The sequence below is a fragment of the Protobothrops mucrosquamatus genome, unplaced genomic scaffold (genome assembly GCF_001527695.2).
Source record: "Protobothrops mucrosquamatus isolate PMUCROS unplaced genomic scaffold, P.Mucros_1.0 scaffold141, whole genome shotgun sequence".
NCBI classification, from domain to species: Eukaryota; Metazoa; Chordata; class Lepidosauria; order Squamata; family Viperidae; genus Protobothrops; species Protobothrops mucrosquamatus.
This window is the reverse complement of record NW_015386507.1, coordinates 594596-617972: the sequence shown is the minus strand read 5'-3', so window position 1 is coordinate 617972 and position 23377 is coordinate 594596. Positions and strand designations below refer to the sequence as shown.

Below are 23377 nucleotides of genomic sequence, written 5' to 3'. Positions count from 1 at the left end.
CGGCGCTGCCGGGCGTCAGGAGGAATCCGGGCTCCAGGTTCAGGCTGTCTGCAAGAGAGAGAGAGAGAGAGAGAAGGCGGGGGAGAGCGCAGGGCCAGCGGGACCCCCACTTGCCAACCCACACCCACCCACCCCGCCGCCCGCCCGCCCGCCCTTACCCTGGTCGAAGCTGAGCTTCTTGGCCGGCGGGGGCGCTTCGCCCAGCAGCTCCCGGGGCGCCTCCGCGTCGTTCAGGGCGCTCAGGGTCACGTCCGCCTTGGGCTTCTTGGGCTCGGGCGGCGGGGGCGCGGGGCCGGCGGGCGTGGGGCCCGGGGGCGGCTTCCGGCCGGCAGGCTTCTTCGGGGAGTCGGCGGGGGGCGGCGGCGGCAGCCCGGAGTCCTCGTAGGCCTTGCGCTTGGCGGCCGCCTTGAGCTGCGCCCTGCGGGGAGAAGGCGGTCAGCGGGCGGGGGGGCGGAGGGGATGGCCGGGGCGGGGGGGGGCGGGGGCGGGGGCGGCTTACACGGTCCGGTCCTTGATGAGGGCGCTGATGCGGTGCAGGTCGTCGCCGAAGCGCTGCACGGAGGCCCGCAGGAGGGCGATCTCGGCGTCCGTCCACTTGGCCCTGCGGGACGCGGACAGTCAGCGCCCCGGCCGCCCTCTGCGCGACCCCCGCCGCCGCCGCCGCCCCCCCAGGACCCCCCCCCCACGCTCACCCGGCCGGGGAGGAGTCGGCCACCGGGTGCAGCTGCATCGTCAGTTCGCCCAGCTTGGTGAAGGCGGCGCCGGCCGCGGAGAAGATCTCGCCCACCTGCGGTCGGGAAAGGCGGTCAGGCGGGGGCGCGGGCACTCTGCACGCCCTCAGAGGCGCCCTCGCCCCGGTCGGCGGGTACCTTGGTGGAGGCGGAGGTCATGGCGGCGGTTCCCTCTATGGTGCGCCCGTGCGCATGCGCCCTTCCCCTGGGCCGCTCCTTCCGGAAGCTCTATGGCGCGAGGCGGCTGGTCGCGAGCCAGTGGCAACCGGGCCCACCGATCCGCTGAATTCCGCCGGGGGCGACCCCGGCCCGCGTCTCTTCCCTCCCTCCCCCCTGCAGCGGAGGACAATTCTGCCAGGAAGACCCCCCCCCAGGCCGCCCCCTCCCTCCCTCCCTCCCTCCCTCCGGCAGTCTCCCCCTGCCCACACCGAAAGAACCGCCCCCCCCTTGGAAAGAAGAGCAGCAAAGAAGTCAGATCCAACATTGTTTATTGCACAAACGACTCTTTCGGGCCCCGGCAGTGGGAGGGGGGGGATGCTATTGGGGCAGGGCCACTCTGACCCTTCCCTTCCCCCAGGCGGGGGGCATGAAGTGGGGCGCCCGGGTCAGGGAGGAGGCGGCTCCTTCCAGCCCCGGGGAGGGACCTGGGCAAAGCAGCATTACGATCAAGACAAAACGGGCGGCCACACGCACGAACACGGCTGACACTGGTGCGGGCTGGCTGCTGGCAAGCCGGGCAAATCGAGGCCCAAGCCTGGAGCCAGGAAAGTGCCAAGGGGGGGGGGGGNGGCGGGGCACACCTCTGCTATTTACACAACATGGTAGTTCTGTTTTGGTCAGCCAAGGACAAAAGAGGAAGGGCGGTGCCCACTGACCTCTTCCTCGGGTTTAAATAAAGGGAGCCAAGGGCAGAGCGGAGGGGGACGGAGGTCCCCATGCTGCTGGCCGAGTGAGAAAAGGGGCTCCACACACAGTGCCAGGAGACCCCCCCCCTTCTCTTTCCCGGTGCCGGACAGGGACACTTTCCTGCACAAGAGGGAGTCGACAGAAACGGGGGGAGGGGCTCCAGCAGAGTAGGGGGTCATTAGCGGACCAGGTACTCCTTCCGTTTGTTGAGGCGCACTTGGCAAAAGCAGAAGCCCCCCAGGACGAAGTAGAGGCCGGCGGCAATGAAGCAGTTGTAGCTGACTTGGTCATAGAGCGCGTGGATCTTGGTTACCCCGGACCTGCGGCAAAGAGAGGGAGACGAAGGATGGCTCATTGCGGACAGCGGCTTTCTGCCCCTCGCCCCCCCCGCACACGCACAACCACAACCACAGGCCTTTCCCGGGATTCCCAGCCCCTCACCACCGGCCCCTGGCCCCTCCTCCCCCCCCCCCGCCGTTGACACGGGAAGGCCCAGGTTCCCAGGGGAAGAGCGAGCCAGGGCAGGAAGCTTCTCTGGAGGGGGCGGGCGGGGGGCTGCCGCCTTGCTTCGCTGAGGGGGGGGGAACTCACGTGAAATCTTCCTCGCTGGCTGGAATGTCTTCAATCAGGACAGCGGAGTGGACGTTGAAAAAGAGGCCCAGGAGCACCTGCGAGGGGGAGCAGGGGAGCAGGTCGGCGGGGAATGGCAGGAGCCCCCAGTAGGAGGGCGGGAAGCCCACCCGAAGGTCATCCTGCCGGGCCCGCATCGCGGCAGCTGGGCCGGGCCGGAAGGGGTGCGGGGCTCTGCGCCCACCGACCCCCTCGGGCGCCTTGACGGGCCGGGAGCCGAGCCTGCGCCCCGACGGGCAGCGCGGGGAGGACCAAGAGGGCGGCTTCCGGGGCAGCGGGCAGGAGCTCCGCGCTCCCGAAGGGGCCCAGCATCGGGCGGGCCGGGGCCGCTCTCCCAACCCCGTCCGGCAGGCAGGGTGGCGGGCAGGATGGCCGGCGCGCGTCTTACCAGCATGATGACCCCCCAGACGCTCAGCACGATCCCGCAGGCGGCCATCTTCGGCCCGCAGCACAGCAGCGAAACCATGGCCCGGCGGAACCACGAAGCCCCCGACCGAGCGCCACCCGCAGACTCCGCCGCCGCCGCCGGCCGCCCTTGGCAGGTCACCAGTGGAGCGCCACCACTCGCGCGAGGGAGCAGGGGACGTCGCTGCTTCGCTGGCCTCCCCTACGCCGGGAAGCGATGGACGAGCCCGACGGGGCGGGGCACGAGCGCAGCGGAGACGCGCATTGGCCGCTGCGCCGCGGAGCGCCCCACTCCGACGGGCGGGGGTAGAGAGCGCGCATTTCGAGCCTGCAGTGCGGGCTGGGACGAGGCAGAAGTAGACCCCCCTGCTGGTATCACATGGACCGGTCCTCTTCGCAAAAGCCGCCGGCCCGAAATCGGCGGAAAGCCCCGACGCGTCTCCGCTCCCCCCGCCCGAGAGAAGGCAGCCCCCTCCCTCGCCCAAATCAGGCCAGTAAGCGCCGCCCGAGGAAGGGGAGCCGGCCCGGAGCCGCGGAGCCCTTCCCGCCCGTGCCCAGCCGGCCACAGCAACCCCGACGCGGTTCACGTGCAGCAGGGAAGAACTTTATTGAAACGTGGGAACGAACAGGAAACCCAAAGTCTGCTCGGGGCAGCCCCTCCCCTCCCCCCCGCCCCCTCAGGAGCAGGGCTGGCCGGGGTCTCTCTCCTCGTCGGGCGGGCAGTCCACGAAGTCCGCCAGCATGGCCTCCGTCTCGTCCAGCGCGGGTCTGCCGCCCTGAGGGGGGAAGAACCGCCGTCAGCGGGCCCTGCTGGGTCGAAGCCCCTTCCGGGCGCGCAGCAGAAGCGGCCGGCCGGGGGGACAGGGAGGAGCGGTCAAGGCTGACCAGAAGCTGCCAGGACGTGGGCGCCCCCTCCACCCACGAGGGCCCCGGAGCAAGTCCTCGCTCAGCCCAGAAGCTCCACAGAGAGAGAGGGCAGCTCGCTCAGCGTCGCCAAGGCGTTCCCCCAGACGTCCTCCTGGACTTACCCGGCAGTCCCGGCTCGTGCATTCTTTTGACGTTCCCACCAAGACTCGGGCCGGGAATGCAGCCCTAGCCCTTAGCACAGCCAGGCGGATCACCTAATGGGGGGGGGGCACCCCTCTGCCATGGAACACAACTCCAAACACACCAGCAGAGCAAGTTCCGGGCCTGGCCCTGGGGCTTCTGGGCCTGAGCCTCCGTTCCAGGAGGGCCACCTGCCGGGGAGGCGCTCCCTGGGCCCCCCCCCCGTGCCCCCTCCTCCTTCAGGGGCTCCCGTCCCCTCCTTGGGGCCTTCCCCGGGCAGGGCTTCCGGCTCTCACCTCTTCCTCCTTCACTTCCAGCACCTCTTCGTCCGGCTGCAGCAGCTTCTCCGGCTCCCCCTGCCCAGCCCCGGAGTCTGGAGCGGCCTCCGCCCGGTCCCCACTGGAGCCTGCGTGGACGGCCTCCTCCGGCGGTAGAGATGCTGCCGAGGCTGCCTCCGAGGCGCCCTCCTTTGGCTCAGAGTGGCCCTCCTGGTCCATGGGGGCCTCCAGCGGGCTGGGCCCCTCCTGCAGGGCAGGCAGAGGGAGGGGCTGGGCCCCCGGGAGCAGAGGCAAGGCCCCGTCCTCCTCCTCCTCCTTCAGCAGCAGCAGGGGCCCCATCCGCTCTCCTTCCTCCTCCTCCTGAGGGGGCTGGAAGGCTTCCTCCTCGACCTCCATCAGCAGCCCAGCTCCCCCGTCGTCCTCCTCTTCCTCCGCCAGCTTGAGGGGCCCGTCTTTCACAGCAGGCAGAAGCGCTGGAGGTTCCTCTTCGTTCCTTCGGGTCAGAAGAGGAGGCAGCCCCTCCTCTTCTTCCTCCTCCTCCTCCGTCAGGCCTTCCTCCTCCTCTTCCTCCTCCGTCAGGCCCTCCTCATCATCATCAAAGTCGTCGTCCTCCTCGTCCATCTCCTCCTCAAACTCCCCCTCCTCTTCATCAAACTCTTCCTCCTGGCCAGCCGAGGGAGAGAAGCTCCTAAACTCCCCCCAGCAGCCGCCAAGGGCCTGCCGAGGAACGGAGGCCAGCCACGCTCCCTCCGGCCGGGGCCTCCCCCATCACCGCCCTTCCCCGAGGGACGCTCGAATCCCCCCCCCACTGCAGCAGGGCCTTTGAGGCCAGGGCCACCACTGCCACCCCTGCCCCGTCCCCACCTCCTCCTCTTCCTCGTCCAGGTACTCCTCGTCCTCGGGAAAGTCCTCCTCCTCCTCCTCGCTGCTGTTGATGTTGATGACCGTGGGGGGGTCCTCCTCCAGCAGAGCCGGCAGGGGGGCTTCGGCAGCTGCTGCGACTGGGGAAGACGGCAGCACCGGCGCTGCCGAGGCAGGCGGTGGGACCCCCAGGGCGAGGGGCGTTGGGCTCTCCAAGGGAGCCTCCTCGCAGGCCACCAAAGGGGATGCGGGGAGCGGAAGGGCAGTGGGGGGGACGGGCAGAGGCGGGGGGGCTGGAGCGGCCGCAGGGACTGGGACAGAGTTAAGAGTGCCGGTCGTCTTCCCCAGCTGCCCCTTGGGCACAATGACCACGCTGTCGTCCGAGTCGCTCTCCAGAGAGATCTCAACGTCCTCCTCTTCCTCCTTGTCGTAATGGATGAACACGGAGCGCCGCAACTTGGCCCCGGTGGCCAGAGCAGCCACCTCTGCGGTGCCCGGAGAGGGAGGGGGAACGGGCTCCTCGGGGATAAGGCGAGGGGGCAGCTGAGGGGCTGCGAGCCCAGGCAGGGGCAGGCCCAGCGAGTTGGCAGGGAGAGGCCCAGGGGCCGGAGGGAGGGGGCGGGGGGCCGGGAAGGGCACCGGGACAGCCGGGCAGAAGGGAGACAGGGTGGCAGCCGCAACCGCCGCAGCAGGGGAGACCTCCGAGGAGCCGGGCAGGTGGGTGGCGGGGGCAACCAGCGGGAGCTGCAGGGATGGCACCCGAGGGTGAAGGAGGGCGTTGCAGATGACGGCAGCCTCCATGCAGAAGGAGGAGACCTGCAGGAGGAAGATGCAGAGCGCTGGGCAGGGGGAGAATCTGGGGGGACGTTGGAACGCCCCACTCGACAGCCCCAGAAAAGAGCCACCAATTCCGGGCCTCCCCCAGGGCAAAGCAAAGGACGCCTCCCCCAAACCCCCAGGGACGCCAACACGGGCTGAACCCCCAGGCAGAGGAGGTGGGGGACCCCTCGGTTTCCCCCGGGGAGAGGAAGGCACCTCACCAGAAGGTTGGGATCCGTGCGCCCCTGGCTCAGCAGCCGGAGGGCGCAATGCAGGGGCGGGGGGCAGGCAGGGGCGGGAGCCAGGCTCAAGGCCAGCAGGAGCCGGTAGAGTTCAAGACGGCAGTTGGCCCTGGCGTAGGGGGATCCCGGGGGAAGCTCCGCCTGGCCCAGCCGGATCAGCAGCGGGATCACCAGCTCCTGCAACCTCTGGGGAGGAAGGGACAGGGGCACGGCCCCTCAGCAGCAGCGCGGCGGGGGTAGGGGGGGACAGACACTGTTCCCAAAGTCCAGCCATGCTGAGCTGCTCCGTGTGCTTGGAAGACCTGAGAGGGCCTCCCTAGAGTGGCAGGGGTCTCTGAGCACGTGCAGAGGGCCTCCCGCTCAATCAGAGCTCTTTCCTCCCTTGGCACAGGTCTTCCCAGGCCTGCCTTTTCCACGCAGCCCGTGCTGCCCTCCCAAACCCCCCCATCTCGGCATGGCTGAGGCTGTGACCCCCCCCCCCCCCCGCAGCCAGGGGAATCGGCTGGCTCACCGTGTGGAGCTGCTCCTTCATGAGGCTGCCGGACAGGAGGACGGCCCTGCTCAGGCCTGGAAGAGAGAGAGGTTTCGCTTGGGCTGCCCTAGCCCAGATGTGGGGTAACCGCCAGCCCCCGTCAGGAAGGCAAAAAAGTGACTGGGAAGAGGGGGGGAGGGAGCCCTGCCTGCCCACCCCCCCCACCCCCACCACTGTCGACCTCTGGGCTCGGCCTATTAGGGACTCTGCATTTCCAGCCCCACCAAGTCACCTTGCAAGGCGGCCAGGCAGACGTCGCTGTTGGCCTGAGGGTCGTGCTTACGGAACGGGCACCCGAGGCCGCCCACCGTGGACAGCTTGGGCTTCTTCGCAGCGCTGGGCTTCCCCTCCGAGTCAGCGCTCGGCTGGATCTGGGGGGCAAAGCGGGTGAAGGAGCGCAGCCCTCGCCTCCCGGGTCACCCCCAGCGGAGAAGGCAAAGAGGGGTGGGGGTGTCTCACCTTCAGGGTGTCGCTTGGGGGGCTGATGTCGTTGATCAAGTGTCCCAGCAGGGCCTCACTTTGGCTGCTGTGCCCCAGCAGGACCCCGGAGGCTGCTCCGGCCACTTGCACCCACAGATCCAGGACTTGGTACAGACGAGCCCGAACTGCACTGAGGAGACAGGGGGGGGAGTTCCTCATCGTGCTCCCTCCCCAGGGTGGATGCGTCCCTGGCAGCAGTCGCAGTGGAAGGATCAGGCCGGGGGGGGGCAGGTTCCCTACTGCCCTACCCGGGGACAGAACAAAAGGCTAAGGGTGTCCAAGCGGCCTTCTCAAGCCACGCCCTGTGGCCAGAGCAGACCAGCTGGGATAGTGGGAGCTCAGGGTCCAAGGCTCTCGCAGAGGCCATTGGTAATAACCCCTGTGAGGTGGGCCATGGGGGGGGATGTACCGACAGCCAGCCCCAGAGGACCTGCACCACCAACCTGTAAGGCCGCTGCAGTCCAGGGGAGGGCAGATCCTGGCCAGCCTGCCACATGTTCAGCACCTGGGGGAAGAGGCGGCAGAGGGCTCCCCCAAACCGCACCAAGCGAGGACCGCAACTGCAGAGGGGAGAGACCACCTGCTTTGGGGATCTGGCACAAGCCTACAGGCCCCTGACCCCCTTCCACCCCCCCCCTTACTTACGCCAAGATAAGGGCAGCCAAGAGGTCCAGGGCCTCCAGGTGGATCGAGGGGAGCAGCAGCATCCGGAGGGGCCCATCTCCAAACCAGCTCTGAAAGCAGGGGGAGGGTCAGCCAACACCCTCTCCTGGGGGGAGCTGCCCCTCCCTCGGGGCTTCCAGGGGGTCTGATTTGCACAGAAAAGGCGCGCCTAGCTCTAACGGCCAAGCCATGCAAAAACTGTTTAAATCCCCCTCTCCAAATTCTGAAGGAATCCCTCTCCGGGTAACCCCAGCGCTGCCCACTCCCCCCTAAGACCACCCAGCAGCCCTCACAAGAGGGTGGGCCTGCCTGCCTGCCTTAAGGCCCCCACCTACGACGCAGACTTTTCTTCTCCACCCACCCCTCCTTTCCCCGGCTGCTCTGGCCCTGGAGCCCTCCTTCTGCTTTTTCCTGAAAGCCAGTGAAGCTGCGGCACGAGCCAAGCGGCACCCGGGCGCACTCACCATGTTCTTCACAGAGACGTCGAGGGCTCGGCAAACAAGGTCGAGGATAGCCTGGCCGGGAACCGCGACGGGAGCCCCAAAGTCGTTCCTGAAAGAGCCGGGGAGGCAGGTGGGTTGAGACGGGGCCCGCAGCGTGGCAGGGGCAACCAGAGAGAAAGGGGCGCCGAGTCAAGGCCAGACCTTAGCATCCGGCAGAGGCATTTGGCCAAACCCGCAAACCGGCGTTTTGCCAGGAGGAGGAGGAGGATGGAGGTGGCTTCTTCGTCCCGCGGCAGCAGCAGCAGCAGCTCCTCTCCGGGGCCATCGTAGTGCAGCGGTTCTGAGGAGAAGAGCAGGGCGTAAAGCTTCAGCGCTTATCCTCCTTTTTCCGGCTCTGGGCCATCAGCTGCCCCGGATGGGAACGCACCTGGGCTCAAAGGAAGCACTCTGGCCTCCATCGGGCGCCCGGAGATACGGGGGCTCCCCTCCGGCGCACCTCTTGCTCAAGCGGAGGCCGACCAGCTACTACTGGGGAGGAAATGGCCGGAGGGCCGTCTCTGCCTTCTCGGAAGGCAGAAGTCACTGGCGCCCACTCACCTGCCTCGGCCCCCTCGTACAGCGTGCCCAGGAGGCGGTGTAGCGTGGCCACCAGACAATGCGCTTGCTGCTCCCAGGATTCGCGGTACTTGAGCCCCTGTGCGAAACCTGCGCCCAGAGAAGGCAGGAGCGCGTAGCACTCGCAGGCCAGCTGGTGGAAAGGAAGGCAGCAGGGGGTGACGTGAGCAGCTGAGGGGAAGCATCACCCCAACTTTTCAAGACGAGGACAACTGGACAAGGAATGGAGAAGCCGGAGAGACAGCGGGCCACTCCCCTTCACTGGAGGAGAGGGCGGACAGGAGGGTGCCAGGGCCTCCTCCTCCCACAACGCTTCCCACAATCAGGTGGGAACATCAGCACATGCCCCCTACTGAGCAACAGCGCAACTGGCCAACAACTGAATACAATTGCAAAAAAAAAAAAAAAGTGATTCCAGAAAATTACACCACTAGGTTCAAAGGAAACCATCGTTTCCCGGTACTTTGCACTGATCGCACAAGAAAGAAGAAGCGGAGAGAAGCACTAAGCGCGCTCAGGTCAGAGAGGGGACCTTACAAATCCCCACAACGGGCTTGACGCTATTGCGCAGCAGGTTTTGCCAGGAAGCATTTTTGGCGAGGCGACTCTTGCTGGCTTGGGTCCTCCCCTCAACGCCCATGCCAGCCATACTGCTCGCCCCACACGCCAGTCACACGACCGGGAGGATGGAGGAATGGGAATTTGAGCGAACAGAAATGCTTCATTTTCACTTCTGACGCAAACAGCAGCACAAGTATAGTGGCCGCATCTGCCACAAAGAACCCGCAGTAAATACCGAACAGGCCCCACAGACACAGAGAGTTTTACCTGCTGCAGGTGAGGCGTTTCTGCATCCAGGCAAGACAGGAAATAGGTGGCCAATTTGCCCTGGGGTGAAAAAGGTGGCAGGCAGAGCAGGCAGTCAGCAGGGAGGCCGGCTGCCCACGTTCTACTACGCATCTACTACGCCTCAGGTACTTACTCGCAAGGAGCCACAGGCTCGGGGGTAAAACGTCATGCACGCCTGGCATCCCTCCAGGATGGGGAGCTGGCACTGAGCAAAGGGGAGGAAAGGAAGGGGTCAGCCGAGACGGGCCTTCTAGGAGGGGTGCCCGGTTGCGGGAGGGGGGGGGTCTCACCTCCGGTTTGAGGGCCAGCAAAGAGGTGAGGAGTCCAGGAATGTGGTTGGTGCCGATGTCTCGGGCCAGTTCGGGCAGCTGGGCAGAGTACTGCAAGAGGTCCCGGAGAACCAGGACGGCCAGCTCCATGGTGGCAGGGGGGTCCTGGGACTGGGGGGGGGAGAAAGGCAGCGGGTGGGGCAGGGCTGAAACACGAGGGGGGGGAAAGGGCTACCCGGACAACCGAACCCCCACTTTCTCCCCCCCCCCGGGACTCACCTGGAGCAGGTGCTGGAGGCTCCGCAGCCAGGCCAGGCAGTTCTGCGCGAAGGTCTCCGAGCCGCTCTCCGTCACCAGCAGCGACAGCAGGCAGAGGCCCTCGAACCTGCCCGGAGAGCAGCGTCAGCCGCCCGTCCTCGGGAGGACCGGCAGCCCCGTCCGAGGGGGCCGGGGGAGGGAGCGGGGAAGGGTGGGGGAGACTCACCGCGTCTTCACGGAGCCCATCCGGGCGCTGCTGAGGACGAGCAGGCTGCTCAGCGACGGCGACGCCTGGGGCGGGAGAGAGTTCAGGCCGGGAAGGGAAGGCGGCGCTCTGCACGCGCGCAGGGGCTGCCCGCCCGCCCGCCCCGCCGCTCACCTGCGCCTGGCCCCCGCAGTCCCGCGCGCAGCGCACCAGCCCGGCAAGCCNGACGCTGCCCGGACCGGGCATGGCTTCCCTGCGGTCCGCGCCGCCCTCCCGCCGCGCCGCGCCTTCAGAGCCGCCCCGACAGTAGCAGCCGCGGCAGCGCAGCCGAGCGGGCGAGCAGGCAGCCGAGCTCCGCCGGCATGGGGGAGAAAGCGGGCACCAGGTGGGCCTCGGGGGGGGGGGGGCCGCGCTGGTCTGCGGGGCGGGGGCGGCCCTTCTCCCCGCGCACACCCGGGAACGGCGCCGGCCCGGGGACGGGCGGCTCGGGACGGGGGGGGGCGGCCGCGGGTGGTAAACGGGGAGGGGGCGCGTGTGTGGGGGGGTCCGAGGAGCAGCGCCCTCCCCTCTCGCGGCCCCCCGGCAGCCGGGCGGCGCCCTCCCCTGTCTCCCCCCCCCCCGCCCCGCTGCCCTCGGCGGCCCAGCGGCTCTCCTCGGCGGCGGGCGTCGCACCTGCCGCCGGCCGTTCCCGGCACCGCACCTGGCCCCCTCCCGGAGCGCCTCCCGGTCCCCCAAGCGACGGGGGCTGGGGCTGTTGGGGCGGGTGGGGGGGGCTGAGGGACGGGAGTTCCGCCTGGCTACATCCTCTTTTTCCTTCCTTTTTCTGCCGCAGAGTTTTCAAAAAGTCCAGCCCCAACTGCAAAGTAAGTCTTCGGCTGCGGTTCTTGTTTTCCTTTCCTGCGCTAGGGAGGCAGAAGGGGACTGGAGGGCAAACCACCTTCCGACGCCCTCCCCGTGGGGCCTTTTGGCGGCCGTGGGGCGCAGGCAGAGGGAGGGGGCGGGGGGCTTTGGCAGTCCCCACGCCCTTGGGCCCCCTGACTCCTCCACTGGTCCCTGAGCCGGAGCTGCCTGTCAGAGGGCCACTGGCGAGGCTCCCCCACCGGGCTTCCTGCCCTCCTTCCTCCCCCGCCTGGGCAGCTTCCTGCCTGAGAGCTGCCTGCTGCCGGGGCCTCTCCCCCCCCCCCCCCCCGCCTGCCTGGGACTTACACGGGACAGGAAGAAAGCTGTGCAAGCAGCCTCAGCCCCATCTTCAGGGCGGTGGCCCATCTCTGCCAGGGGAGCAGGCAGTGGCGGGACGGAGCGGTGGGGGAGGGCCAGGACCGGTGCCTTCAGCCACAGGGCTGTGCTGCTAGGTGATGCCCCCGTCCACCTGAGGAGGGGCAGCCCTCACCCAGGTTGGCCATGACGGCAGGGTAGGGATGGGAGGCAGGTGGGGTGTCCTCCGCAGGGAGCAAGTCGGTTACTGGGAAACTGAGGCTGCCTGGCGGGGGGGAGGGGGTGGCAGCTGCGGTGCTGGAGGCTTGTTGATGCCCAGCATCTCCCTGGCGATGCTCTGGGCCAGGCTGGTGGCTGCTGCCCCCAGGGAGGCAAGGAGGGAGGCGCTGCCAAGCAACAGGTGCAGGCAAGCCTCAGTCTGATGGGGAGGGGGCTGCCCTGGCAGCTAGAGGGAGGATCAGGATGGAGCCTCTGGAGCTGGACCAGATCCGATGCCAGTTGTCAGCCAGCTGCAAGCTGTACCAGAAGCAACCGGGCAGCTGGATGGGTGGGAGACTGTTGTGGGTTGGATGCTGCAAAGGGCTTCAGGCCCAGGTGCTGAGGCTTACGAGCCAGAGGAAAGGTAGTCCTAAATCAGAGGGCAGGGGAAGGGTCCGCCTTTCAAGGTCGTCAGGAGAGGTTCACGATTCCCTCCCCTTTGTCTCCACCAGCTCACTGTTTACCTGGGAAAGCGTGACTTTGTGGATCACCTGGACAGGGTTGACCCCGTTGGTAAGCAAGCGAGCCACGTAAGAACGGCCCGTCCCCCGGGGGTTTCCTTTGCAAAAACAGGAGGGCAGCTGGGGACAGAGGGGGCTCCAGCTGTGTTTTGTTCACCTGAGGAAGGGTGCCGCATTCAGGTGTTGTTGTTAGTGCATCAGCCAAGTTGCCTGCAAGGTCCCACAAGGAGAGGGATGCAGAATGTTTTCTAAGGGTTCAGCCCAGAAGTCTTTATGCTGAAACTGTCAGGTGGGGGGAGGGGGGCTGCTGTTTCTGGCTGAGCTCAATGACTTGCCATGGGATTCTGTGGCTACCAAAGGCCAGGTCGGCTGCTGCCATCGGGCAGGGCGCGGTGGGTCCCCTGAGTGGGGGGCTCTGCCCCACAATCGGAGCCAGTGGCGAGAGACATTGGAGCTGGGAGTTTGCTCTGGGTGGGGGCTCCTTGTCTCTTGACACCCTCTCCCGTTTCCTCCTTCCTCCGTGTCAGACGGCGTGGTTCTTGTTGACCCGGAATATCTCAAGGATCGGAAAGGTGAGCCCGGCGTCAAATCGGAAGAGGGGATCTTGGCAGAATCTTCCTGGGGGAGAGGGGAGAGCTGCGCTTGGCATGGAAGATGTGAGGAAAGCGAGATGTGGGGAGTCTGCCAGAGAAATTGGTTGGTTGATTTCCACCCATCTCTGCTGCTTTCCTTCCGTCCGAGACGGAGCCTCAAAAGGCCTCAATGCAGACTCAGCCGTGGCAGCCGGCTTTGGCCTTTGTGGGAAGCAGCCGGCCGGTCTTAGGAGACTGATGCTGCCTCGTCTGGGATGGCAACAGAGCAGAATTAAATTAAATTGAAAAAAAAAGGGGGGAGAGAGGATCTTAAGCCAGAAGTGATATTGATTACAAACCAGGAACGGCCAGACGCTCTGTGCTTCAGGCTGGCTATTGGGCAGGGGGGGGGACACCCGGGAAACGGCTCTCAACCATCCTGGCCTACGGGAAGCAGGACTGGCCCTCTCCGGCCTCCCTCGTCTTTCCCTCCGAGTCTCTGGGGCTGGAAGAAGGTGCCTCTGATGCAGCCTCCCTCCTGCCCAGTTTTTGTGACGCTGACGTGTGCCTTCCGCTATGGCCGTGAGGATCTGGATGTCCTGGGCCTCTCCTTCCGCAAGGATCTCTTCCTGGCCTCCTGGCAGGCCTTCCCCCCCGCCGAGGGCAGCCCTGAGCAACTCACCCGCCTGCAGGAGCGGCTGCTGCGCAAACTGGGTGCCAACGCCCACCCCTTCAGCTTCATGGTAAGCCGGCCTGTCCCCACGCAGCCCCTTCTGCCCCCAGAGAGGGCCTGCTCTTTGTCCCGGGGGAGCAGGAGCTCCTCCCTGTGAAGACCCCCCCCCAACACACCTTTCTGTCTCTTCCGCAGATCCCCCAGAACCTGCCCTGTTCAGTGACATTGCAGCCGGGCCCGGAGGACACGGGGAAGGTGGGTCTTGGGGAGGGGGGGCGATACTGGCAGGAGAAAGGGTGTGTGTGAAGTGATAGGATTGGCAGCCCTGAGAACGGCCCTTTCCCTCGCAGGCTTGTGGCGTGGACTTCGAGATTCGGGCATTTTGTGCCAAAAACCTGGAGGAGAAGATTCACAAAAGGTGGGTGAGCAGCCGGCCCACCAGACCCAGCAGTGGGCGCCCCCTCCCTGAAGCCCTGCCCGGCAGAGGCCTCTCCCTGCCCACCCCGCCTGGAAAGCTTCCCCCAGCACCGCTGCCTTCAGAGACCCCCCCCTTGCTGGCTTGGCCCCCTCCCCTGCCCCTGCTGATTGTCTCCTGCGCCCCCTCCCTCCCAGGAACTCCGTCCGCCTGGTTATCCGGAAAGTCCAGTATGCCCCCGAGAAGTCTGGCCCGCAGCCCATGGCCGAGACCACCCGCCATTTCCTGATGTCCGACCGCTCCCTACACCTGGAAGCTTCCCTCGACAAGGAGGTAAGAGGGGCGCTGAGCTGCGCTCGGCCTGCTGCGCGGGAGACCCTTGCCAAAACCGGGGGGGGACACCGCCCTGCCCAGCGGGGAAAGTGCTTCGCGCCTGGCTGGAAAGTTAATTTACCCTTCAGAGAACTCAACAGGAAGCGACGCGGCTTCGGCCGGCTTCTGCAACTTCTCAGGTTTGGGAACCGCGAAGAAAAACATCTCTGCTTCTAGAAATGAGCGTGCTAGAAAACACCATTTTTTTTAAAAAAAAAACCTCCGAGTTGAGGTAGAAGGCAAGAAGAGTTTGGACAGGAAACGGGAAAACCACGCTTGGTGGATTAGTCAGCCATGAGCTGTCCTGGTCTACAAGATTATTTTTTAAAAAAAATCTTTGCCTGTTTGGCTAGTCTGGTGAAAAGAAGGACTAGGGGGGACATGATAGCGGTACCCCAGCATTTGAGGGGCTGCTCCAAAGAGAAGGGGGGGGTCAAATTATTTTCCAAAGCGCCAGAAGGCAGAAGCAACGGGTGGAAACTAATCAAGGAGAGAAGCAAACTTAGAACTAAGGAGAAACTTCCTGACAGTGAGGACGATGAACCAGTGGGATGGCTTCTCTCCGGAAATCGTGAGCGCTCCATCACTGGAGGTGTTTAAGAAGAGACTGGACAGTCACCTGTCTGAAATGGCATAGGGTCTCCTGCTTGAGCGGGGGGCTGGACTAGAAGACCTCCAAGGTCCCTTCCAGCTCTATTTTGATTCTGATTCTGTTTTCAGGAAGCATAAACGCTGTGGGGGCTGGATTTATGTTGTTGGCTTGTTCCCATTTGTCCAGGAGAATTTCCGCAGGTGTTTTTATACTTCTCCAGGCCTGGTCAGAAATGAGGCTGTGAGCTTTTCCTCCCACAGCGAAGCTGCGTTTGTGCCCAAGCAGCCCTTCCCGGCTGAGAGCTGGTTGTCCGGACCGGGGGGGAGGGGCTGGGGGCGCCCTGCGTGCAGGAATGGGGGGCTCACGCACGTCTGCCTGTTTTCCTTCCCAGCTTTATTATCACGGTGAGCCAATCAGCGTCAACGTTCACGTGACCAACAACTCCAGTAAAAGCGTCAAGAAAGTGAAAGTGGCCGGTAGGGAGGGGCCCCGCTGTCTGGAAGCCTGAGTTTGGGCGGGGGGGGGGGGCTCAGTGCTGGCGGTTCCCTTCCTTCTCGGGCCCCCGGGCCCCCATCCCGAGCACCTGATGGGCGGGGTGGGGGAGAGGCATTCCTCAGCCCCTCCCTGGGCAAAGAAGGGGAGGGGCTCCCCGACTGACCTGCCTTCCCTTCTGGCAGTGCGGCAGTACGCAGACATCTGCCTCTTCAGCACCGCCCAGTACAAGTGTCCGGTGGCCCAGATTGAGCAGGAGTGAGTATCTGCCCCGCAGTAAGCAAATATTCCCTTTGTGGGGCTGTCTTGTCCTTAAAAGCGTATCTTGGAAGCCTCAGGGTGAGCTCTACTCAGAAAACGGGGGGGGGGGGGTGTGTGTTGTGGAGCAGCGTGTCTGACCAGTCTTGCTTGTCCCCCTGCCAGAGACCAGGTGGCCCCCAGCTCCACTTTCTGCAAGGTTTACACGCTCACACCGCAGCTGAGCAACAACCGGGAGAAGCGAGGCCTGGCCCTGGACGGGAAGCTGAAGCACGAGGACACCAACCTGGCCTCCTCCACCATGTGAGCCAGCCTGTCCCAGCGCTCTTGGACCGGGGGGGGGGAGTGGGGGGGTGTTTTGCCGTGCAGAGTGGCCCCGGGCAGGCCGGGCCCTGCAGGCTCTGGGCTTGTGGGGACGCTGCTCAAGAGCCGGGGGGGGGGGCTGTCCTTCCACGTGGGGGATGGTTTGTGTGTCTCCCCCCCCCCTCCAGCTCTCCTCTCTCTTGCTCTGCAGCGTGACGGAGGGCATCAACAAGGAAGTCCTGGGCATCCTGGTCTCCTACAGGGTCAAAGTGAAGCTGGTGGTCTCCCGGGGAGGGTAAGTCGTGGGCGGGGGCCTTCCGGTCTTGCCCCCCCCCTGCCTTGTGCCGCGTGACCAAAGGCTGCTTCTCTCCCTGCCAGGGACGTGGCGGTGGAGCTGCCCTTTGTCCTGATGCACCCGAAGCCCCCCGAGCAGCTCTCCCCGATGCAGCCCCCAGCAGGTGAGGCTCTGCCCCCTCCCCCCCCTTTCCTCCCCGGTTCCAGTTCCCCGCAACCGCTTCACACTCCCCCCTCGTTCCTCCCTCCCCAGATGTGCCAGAATCAGACCTGCCGATCGATGCCAACCTGATTGAGTTTGAGCCCAAGTAAGAGGCATTGGGGGGGGCTCTCATGGTAGATGGGGGGGGCAGAGAGAATGGGGCAGCTGCAGTTCTCTGGATCAGAGCTTCGTTTTGGCCTGAGAAGAGGCAGCCTTCGTTTGCATCTTCCAGAGACCGGAAGGCAGCCACAGCACGACTTCGGTCGGGGCCGATGCTGGTCCTCCCCGATTCCTTCACCACGTTCTCTCCGATGGGCCCTTCGGCAGAACACGCCCCCCCCCCACCTGGCCAGGAGCTGGCCTGTTCCTGCTTCAGCCCTTTCCCCCCCCCCCCTGCCACAAAAAAATTTGCAGCCCAGAAAAAATTATCAGGGCGCCCGTGGCACGCTTCCGGTCTTCCCACAGACAGGAAATACTGGAGCAGCTTCCTCAGCCCCCAGGCTCCGGGAGGCTAAACCTGCCTTGGGGGGGGGCTTTGGACAGGGGCACCCCAACCAAAGGAAGTCCTGAAAGGGATCTGTGGTTTTGCCCCTCCCAAGAGTCACCCGGAATCCGGAAGCTGCTGAGTATAAACAGCCCAGCAGAGGCCCCAATGCAGACCGATCACGTATTTCGCTTGGTTCCGCTTGCAGGATGTGGGGGCCTCTGAAACCTCCCATTGGGGGGGGGGGCTAAACCCCCTCGCAGAAGTACATCTCTTCTGCCCCACCTCCCGAGGCCCTGGTGCTCTGAGGCTGGGCGGAAGATACCCCAGCACCAATCGGCAGCTGGGCCTCTGCACAAGCGCGTGCTGGGAGGGGGGGGGAGAAACAGAGCCTGCCCTCAGCACTGAATCTGCTCCCCTTTCTCGCCCCCCCCCCAGTTTCGGGCAGGATGACGACATCGTGTTCGAGGACTTTGCGCGGCTGCGCCTGAAGGGCACGAAAGACGACGAGGAGGCCGATTACGTCTGCTAGGGGGCCCTTGGGGCAGCCCCCCCACCAGCATCCTGTCCCACGACCACCTTCCCCATCTTGTCCTGTGGCTGTAGTGGGGGGGGGTTTCATGTGACTAAAATTGGGGAGGGGGTCCTCCCGGCTTTTCTCCCATTCCCCTGCTTCTACTTTCCGAGAGGATTTTGATGTATATAACGAGCTCCCCCCCCCCCGTCTCGCGCACTGGAGTCATTTATTGGGCATTAATGTCAGGTGGTCCCGTCCTCAAGTACCACTTTGCTGTTGTCTCCCCCTCCCCAACTTCTCTCTTTTGTATCTACTATTTTAAATGCTTCAGGAGATACGGATGGTAGAATTGGGCCCGCTTGCAAAGGGACAAAGGCTTTGGGTGCGTTCGGCTCTGGGGCTCAGGGCGGGCGGCTGTTCCAGCCCCAGTTTGGGGGGGGCGACCCTTGGCCAAGCCCCCCACCCCAGACGTGATCCTGCCCCCGAAGAGGCACACGGACCTGCCGCTCGCAAAGAGCAAGTGAATAAAACAGTGAACTGAAACAGCTTTTTATTCATTTCTTGGGGCATAAAAGGGGGGGGAGGGAGGGGAAACACCATGCAGGAGGGGGAGGGCGGTTCCGCTTGGCAACGTTCCTACGGTTGGCTCAACTGCCCGTTTCTGCAGAGGAGACGGGCATTCGGGCAGCAGCCTCCAAAGGGCAGGTCACAAAAAAAACCCATCTTGGCTGTAGCGGCTGCACGAAGTCCCCTTGGGGGGGGGTGTCTCACCAGGCTGGGTCTTCAAGGCCCCCCAGCACTTGGATCCCAAACCATCAGGAGCAGCTCTTGGGGTCTTTCTGGGGGCCTCTTCGGTCACTCAGGCAACTCCCAACAGCTACCCCTCTTCAAGGTGAGCCCTTCAGCAAAGGGCAGGAAGGGAAGTGGCATGTGGGTCTCTGAGACACGCATCCCCCCCCCCAACACACGTGCGCGCACACACACAAGCCAGCAGCCGCCTACCTGCCTTCCCAGGGAACAGGATCGGGGCTGGGCTCTGCAGGCTGGACCCCAGCTCCAGCCACCTAGCGGAGAAACAGTGTCCTCTTCTGCGCGCGCACGCACGCACCTTCCCCCCCCCCCCCCCCGCAGGTGAGCTCCAGAGACAGACACACACACACACACCCCGCCACCCAAAGGAAGAGCAGGGTGCCCTCCACAGGCCCAGCTGGGCTCCACCTGCCTACCGACTGGGCTTCCTCAGAGGAGGTGCTGAAGCTGCGGCTCCCCCTTCCATCCAGGTCCACAGCAGGCCTGGGGGCAAAAGGGGGGAGGGGGAAGGGCAGGTGGTTCAAAAGCTGCCCCCCCAAAAGCCTGTGCAAAGTCTTCCTGCAGGGTTTCTCTTCCCAACAGCCTCCTTGCCTTGAGGGCAGAGGAGGACACTTAGGGGGGGAAAGGCTTTGGAGGGGCAGCTGTGGGGAGGAAGGGGCGCTTTGCACACCTGGTGGCCCCCAGGGGGCCTGGGAGTGGGGAGGGCTGCCACGAAAGGAAACTCACCGCCCACCCTGGTCCCTGGCCTCGGCCAGCTTCTCTCGCAGCCGGGTCACCTTCCTCCGGTACCTGAAGAGGGGGAGAGGTAGATTGGGGGGGGCTCCACTGCGCGGAGGGGGGGGGACGCTGGCCGCTGCCCACTCTTCCCTACTCACTTCTCCTCCTGCTCGTTGGCCCGGTTGACCCGCGTGGCCTCCCGCGCCTTCTCCCTCAGCCAGCGGGCCTCCAGGGTCAGCCTTCCCGCCTGGGCCTCCTGCAGAAGCGCCCGCGCCTGGCCCAGCTCCGCGCGCAGCGCTTCGTTCTCCCGGGCGAACCTCCAGGCGCGGCACTCGGCCTCCTGGTGCTGCCGGGTGAGCGCCGCCAAGTCCCGGGCCAGGCAGCCCATCCTGGCGGGACAGGCAAGCTCAGCGCCCCCGCCCCGCCTTTCGGGAGCCACGCCGAGGGCGGCCCCCCTTGGCCAACGCCCCCCCCGCGGGGACGGACCCTGGACCCCCCCCCAGGGCCCCTTTCCAGCCCCAGGGCGCGGGGGCGAGTTTGCGCATTGGGCGTCCTGCAAAGGGGGAGGGGGGCCCGCGGGAGGGGCGGGAGCCCCGAAGCCGCGGCCTGATGTTTGCAGCAGCCGGAGGGGCTCTTGAGGGGGGGGCAAAGGGTCAATCTTCATTGCACGCTCCCCCCCGCCGAGACTCAGGCGAGGCTCGTTTCGGACCGCTGGCAATTAGTCCCGCGCGAGCCCGCAGGCAGTTCCCCCCCGCCGCAGGGTCGGGGTCCGCCCCCCCACCGGGAAGAAGGGCTACCTGGCGCGCTGCTCGCGGCTCTCGGCCTCGGCGCTCTGCAGAAGATCCGCCAGGAGGGCGACCTCCTGCCGTAACTGCGGCGGAGAAGACGGGGGCGCGTCGGTGGGACGGGGGCGCCCCTCGGCCCCCGCGGAGACCTCCCCTCCCTGCCCGGCCCTCACCTCGCCTTCCTCGCGCCGCAGCTGCACCTGGAGGGCGGCCGCTTCCACGGGGGGCCTGCGAGACAGCGCCGAGGGGGCGTATCAGCCGCGGCCTCGGCCCGGAGCCCTCCCCGCGCCCTGCCCGGCCCGCGGCCCCGCTCACCCCGGGGCGCCTTCGCCCGGCCTTTGCGCTTCCAGCCGCTCCCGGAGCTGCTCGTCTGCGGAGCGAAGCAGAAACTCAGGTCCCGCTCTGGTGGCGGCGCGTTCCGCAGACCCCGCCGCCCCGCCCCCGCGAGGGAGGCGCGCCGCTCACGTCGTTCCAGCAGCCGCCGCAGCCCGCGCCAGCGCCCCTCCCGCGCCTGCAGCTCCGCCCCCACGTGCTCCCGCCAGCCCCCGCGCCGCATGCCTGCCCGCCGCACGGCCCGCCGGGACTTGCAGTCCGCGCTTTTCTAACCCGCGAAGGGCGCAGGCGCAGAGAGGATGGCGGCGGGGGCGGCGGCGGCGGCGGGCGCGTACAGCCTGGGCCTGGCCAACGAGCGGCTGCGGCTGCTGGAGGAGCTGGAGCGCGAGATCGGCGCGGCGCTGCAGAGCGCAGGTGGGGCCCGGGCGGGGAGGGAGGGCGGGAGGGGGGAAGAGGGGAGGGCCCCCCGTCCCTCCCGCTGACCTCCTCCCCTCCCCCATTGCCCCCCCCCAGGGACGGTGATCCTGGAGCTGTCCAAGGAGAAGCCGAGCGAGCGGCTGCTGGACCGGCAGGCGGCGCAGTTCGGGGCCTCGGTGCAGAAGGTGGAGGCGGAGCTCTCGGGACAGATCCGCTACCTGACGCAGGTGAGCAGGGGCGGGGGGGCGGGGCGGGGCCCTCCGCGGCCCGGCTGACCCTCCCTCCCTCCCCTCCCCGCTTCCTCCCCGCCCCCCCCGCAGGTGGCCACCCGGCAGCCGCACGAGGGCTCGAGCTACGCGGCGCGCAAGGACTGCCAGATGGCCCTGAAGCGCGTCGACTTCGCCCGCCTCAAGCTGGCCGAGCTGGGCCGCGCCTGCGAGCAGATGCTGGAGCAGTAGCGCCGGGTCCGGGCCGCCCCAGGGACCCTCCCCGGCGCGGGCGCCGACCGACGGCCCGCTTCCGGGACCCCGCGCGGAGCCCGGCCTGGAGCGGCTGCTTGCGGGAGGCTGGAGGTCCCCGGAAGTTTGGGGCGGAGGGCGCAGAAGTCGGCCCTCCTTTGGCAGGCCCCGGCTGGTTTGTGGACGCGTGTCGGAAGCCTTCAGACGCCCCATCAACAACCTGGCCTTGTTTCTCGGACTCCTCGTGGTGGGAAAGCCACTGTGTGGTTTGAAGCCCCCCAAATACAGTGGGTTAATTCGGAAACAAAGTCCGGTGAATGAGCTGAGTGTGAGCTGCACCTGGTCAAGGCGGCTCTCAACCCTGAGATAGCACTGAATCCTGGAGACTGACTGTCTAAAACTGATCCAGGGGTTTTCCTCACCCGTTTTCTACCAAGCCTTGAAATGCCAGACAGTTCCCCTCCCCCACCCCGAAACTGCCTCTACTTCCTCCTCCCCCAGAAGCTTTGGGGCAGCCTGGAGATTCTGAGGGGGTGGACAGACAAGTGGCTTCTGGCACAATGCCCCCCCCCTGGTTTAGGCCACCTTGGGACCATCAGACCCATATCTCGGGCTGTGGGGAGGGGGCAGCTGTTAGCCCAGCTACCCAGAGGGGGTTTTGACCAAGGGGGGAGCTTCCCTCACCTGACTGAGCCCCTATGGGAGCATCTGCTGATCTTGAGACAAAGGAATGGAAGGGTTCCCAGAAAGTGGAGAGGGGAAGGGGGGGTGGAGAACTAGGGGGATTGGTCCCCACCTTCCTCCTTCCCTTATTCTTTTTCCTTCTTCCTAGTTGGAAGATGGTGCTCAGCACAACAGGTGGGTGGGTAGGTGCAACCCTTGGAAGCAGCCTCCCCCTTTGGCAGTCGGCTCAGGGCCCCAATGCAAGGCTTTGGCGGCCTCCTTCGCCACCCTTCCTTTCTCCAGTCCTCCCTCCCTCCCATCTTGGGCGGGATCCTCCAGGAGGGGGGCTCTCCAGGCCCTCCATCTCCATCTGGGACCCTGCCAGGGTTGCTCCAGAACAGGACGTGCTCAGGATCCCCTGGGAAATTCCAGACAAAGGCTGGGCAGCCCTGAGTGGCAGGGAAGGAAATGAAGTGGGCGGGGGAGCATCCCAGGCTCTGTGCCACCCTAGCGCAGGACCCCCCCTTACACAAAGATGTGATGGCTCTCTCACACACACACACACCTTTCTCTTTTGTGGGGAAACAAGAAGGGGCCAAGTGGGGCCCTTGTCCTGGAAGGCTGAAGGTCTCCTGGGCACCTGTGGCTTTCAGGCCCAAAAGCCCAGTCTGTTGGGGGAGGGGGGAGCCAGGGCCTCTCCAGTCCCACCATGGCTCCACGGCCAGCGGCAGAGCAACGGGTATCATGGCGGCGAAGAATTTCTGGCGTGTGGCCAGACATTGGTACACCGGGGCCGGGGAGGGACCTTGTGGCCCCCGAATGCTGCTCCCGGTGGGTGCAGGATGGCTCCCACTTTCAACCAGGGTCCCTTCAAGGCCAAACATTAAAAATGCAGGTCTCAATTTTATATTGTAAACTTGCCCAAAACGTCTGAGCAGTAAAAGTGGTTTTGTTCCAGGTTAAGGCATTTGCAATCACAAGTTGGCTATTTCTGCCCCACCCTGCCTCCCCTGACCACCCCCACCATGTAGCCAATCTCTAAAGCTGCTACACTCAGCTGTCCTCTGTTTGCAAATATTTGCTGTAGAATTTCCCAGGCTTTTGTTTCCTTTTGGCCCACGGTTCCCCCCCCCTTCTCAAACCAGTTCAGCACAAGCTGCTTTGCACTCAGCCGCCTGCAGAGGGCGCTTTCCGTGCCTACTTGTCACTACGGGTCTCTTTGAGATGGGCGGCGTATCAATGTAATAAATAAGTTTAATAAAAATCCTCTTTACATCCCCTCGCTCGTCCAGCCAATAACCAAAGTAAGAGCTTTGTGCAGGTGCCCTACAAAGAGGTTGCTCTGCTCTGTGTACAGCTCCTGGCCCTGTTGGGGGGGGGGGAGAAATGATGTCAAACCCCCCCCCCCAGTTCAGTTTGTTCCAACTTATCAGCAAGAAAACCCCTTGAAGGTCAGACATGCTAGCAGAAATGGGGAAGGAAGCCTCAGCCAGACGTGAGTCATGCAGAAAAGGCTGTTTGTCTCCGGGGAAATAAAAGTGCAGTTTCACTTCTATTCTCTTGGGGGGCGAAGGGGGAGGATTGGTTGACCACTCGTCCCTGTTTCAGCATTCAAGGAACTGTTTCTGCTCAATCACGGCTGCCACTACGAGGCGTCTCTGGCAGAAAGCTCAGCAGTGGAAGCTGCTTTTTTTTACAAAAATATACTTTATTTGTCAGAAAAAAAAAACCCCTGAAAGGTCCATAAGAACAGAGCGGGAGCCAGGAAAACTGAGCCACAGTTGCAGGGAGGACATTCCTGAATCCCTAAGACGCAGTTTCCTTCTGCGCCCCTCCCTCCTCTCAGCCCCCCC

General features: G+C 65.3%; 5 protein-coding genes across 5 annotated transcripts in view; 2 read left to right on the top strand and 3 right to left on the bottom strand.

The window, feature by feature from the left end:
- The window catches only part of CUNH17orf49 (chromosome unknown C17orf49 homolog), a 1570-nt gene extending 680 nt beyond the window's left edge, over window positions 1-890 (bottom strand). The window contains exons 1-5 of the mRNA XM_015813170.1: window positions 870-890; window positions 693-787; window positions 500-601; window positions 159-418; window positions 15-48 (exon numbers count right to left, since the gene is read on the bottom strand). Of these exons, the coding sequence (XP_015668656.1) occupies window positions 15-48; window positions 159-418; window positions 500-601; window positions 693-787; window positions 870-890 (512 nt within the window). The remainder of the gene's footprint in view (window positions 1-14; window positions 49-158; window positions 419-499; window positions 602-692; window positions 788-869) is intronic.
- Window positions 891-1721: 831 nt separating this feature from the next.
- RNASEK (ribonuclease K) lies at window positions 1722-2779 on the bottom strand. The gene is made up of 3 exons (XM_015813191.2): window positions 2656-2779; window positions 2229-2305; window positions 1722-1957 (listed from the first exon to the last, which is right to left on the bottom strand). Exons 1-3 carry the CDS (start codon window positions 2731-2733, stop codon window positions 1816-1818), a joined length of 297 nt encoding a protein of 98 aa, XP_015668677.1. The 5' UTR covers window positions 2734-2779; the 3' UTR covers window positions 1722-1815.
- Window positions 2780-3349: 570 nt separating this feature from the next.
- On the bottom strand, window positions 3350-10092 carry PELP1 (proline, glutamate and leucine rich protein 1). The gene is made up of 16 exons (XM_029283584.1): window positions 10050-10092; window positions 9792-9941; window positions 9635-9706; window positions 9481-9540; window positions 8635-8785; window positions 8239-8377; window positions 8059-8146; window positions 7577-7665; window positions 7375-7491; window positions 6860-7061; window positions 6684-6798; window positions 6431-6486; window positions 5899-6105; window positions 4862-5674; window positions 4016-4660; window positions 3350-3448 (listed from the first exon to the last, which is right to left on the bottom strand). The coding sequence occupies exons 2-16, from the start codon at window positions 9918-9920 to the stop codon at window positions 3350-3352; spliced, it is 2982 nt and encodes a 993-aa protein (XP_029139417.1). The 5' UTR covers window positions 9921-9941; window positions 10050-10092.
- A 503-nt stretch (window positions 10093-10595) lies between these two features.
- ARRB2 (arrestin beta 2) lies at window positions 10596-17376 on the top strand. The gene is made up of 15 exons (XM_015813192.1): window positions 10596-10618; window positions 11066-11096; window positions 12159-12219; window positions 12695-12739; window positions 13286-13482; window positions 13608-13667; window positions 13763-13830; window positions 14025-14160; window positions 15183-15267; window positions 15469-15541; window positions 15707-15844; window positions 16056-16139; window positions 16223-16302; window positions 16392-16446; window positions 17263-17376. Exons 1-15 carry the CDS (start codon window positions 10596-10598, stop codon window positions 17354-17356), a joined length of 1230 nt encoding a protein of 409 aa, XP_015668678.1. The 3' UTR covers window positions 17357-17376.
- Window positions 17377-20285: 2909 nt separating this feature from the next.
- MED11 (mediator complex subunit 11) lies at window positions 20286-21165 on the top strand. The gene is made up of 3 exons (XM_015813169.1): window positions 20286-20400; window positions 20500-20630; window positions 20724-21165. Exons 1-3 carry the CDS (start codon window positions 20286-20288, stop codon window positions 20859-20861), a joined length of 384 nt encoding a protein of 127 aa, XP_015668655.1. The 3' UTR covers window positions 20862-21165.
- The last annotated feature ends 2212 nt before the right edge of the window (window positions 21166-23377 follow it).

What these genes read in the sequence shown, in the direction of transcription:
- RNASEK (XM_015813191.2), bottom strand. Translation starts at nt 2,733, where the DNA reads ATGGTTTCGCTGCTGTGCTGCGGGCCGAAGATGGCCGCCTGCGGGATC. An exon ending in TCTGGGGGGTCATCATGCTG is followed by an intron (nt 2,306 to 2,655) that starts GTAAGACGCGCG and finishes TCCCCCTCGCAG; the next exon opens with GTGCTCCTGGGCCTCTTTTT. An exon ending in GCCAGCGAGGAAGATTTCAC is followed by an intron (nt 1,958 to 2,228) that starts GTGAGTTCCCCC and finishes TCTTTGCCGCAG; the next exon opens with GTCCGGGGTAACCAAGATCC.
- PELP1 (XM_029283584.1), bottom strand. Translation starts at nt 9,920, where the DNA reads ATGGAGCTGGCCGTCCTGGTTCTCCGGGACCTCTTGCAGTACTCTGCC. An exon ending in GAGCCTGTGGCTCCTTGCGA is followed by an intron (nt 9,541 to 9,634) that starts GTAAGTACCTGA and finishes TTTTCACCCCAG; the next exon opens with GGCAAATTGGCCACCTATTT. An exon ending in ACGTCTCTGTGAAGAACATG is followed by an intron (nt 7,666 to 8,058) that starts GTGAGTGCGCCC and finishes CCCTGCTTTCAG; the next exon opens with AGCTGGTTTGGAGATGGGCC.
- ARRB2 (XM_015813192.1), top strand. Translation starts at nt 10,596, where the DNA reads ATGGGGGAGAAAGCGGGCACCAG. An exon ending in GAGGAGAAGATTCACAAAAG is followed by an intron (nt 13,831 to 14,024) that starts GTGGGTGAGCAG and finishes CCTCCCTCCCAG; the next exon opens with GAACTCCGTCCGCCTGGTTA. An exon ending in CTGGTGGTCTCCCGGGGAGG is followed by an intron (nt 16,140 to 16,222) that starts GTAAGTCGTGGG and finishes TCTCCCTGCCAG; the next exon opens with GGACGTGGCGGTGGAGCTGC.
- MED11 (XM_015813169.1), top strand. Translation starts at nt 20,286, where the DNA reads ATGGCGGCGGGGGCGGCGGCGGCGGCGGGCGCGTACAGCCTGGGCCTG. An exon ending in CGCGGCGCTGCAGAGCGCAG is followed by an intron (nt 20,401 to 20,499) that starts GTGGGGCCCGGG and finishes GCCCCCCCCCAG; the next exon opens with GGACGGTGATCCTGGAGCTG. An exon ending in AGATCCGCTACCTGACGCAG is followed by an intron (nt 20,631 to 20,723) that starts GTGAGCAGGGGC and finishes CCCCCCCCGCAG; the next exon opens with GTGGCCACCCGGCAGCCGCA.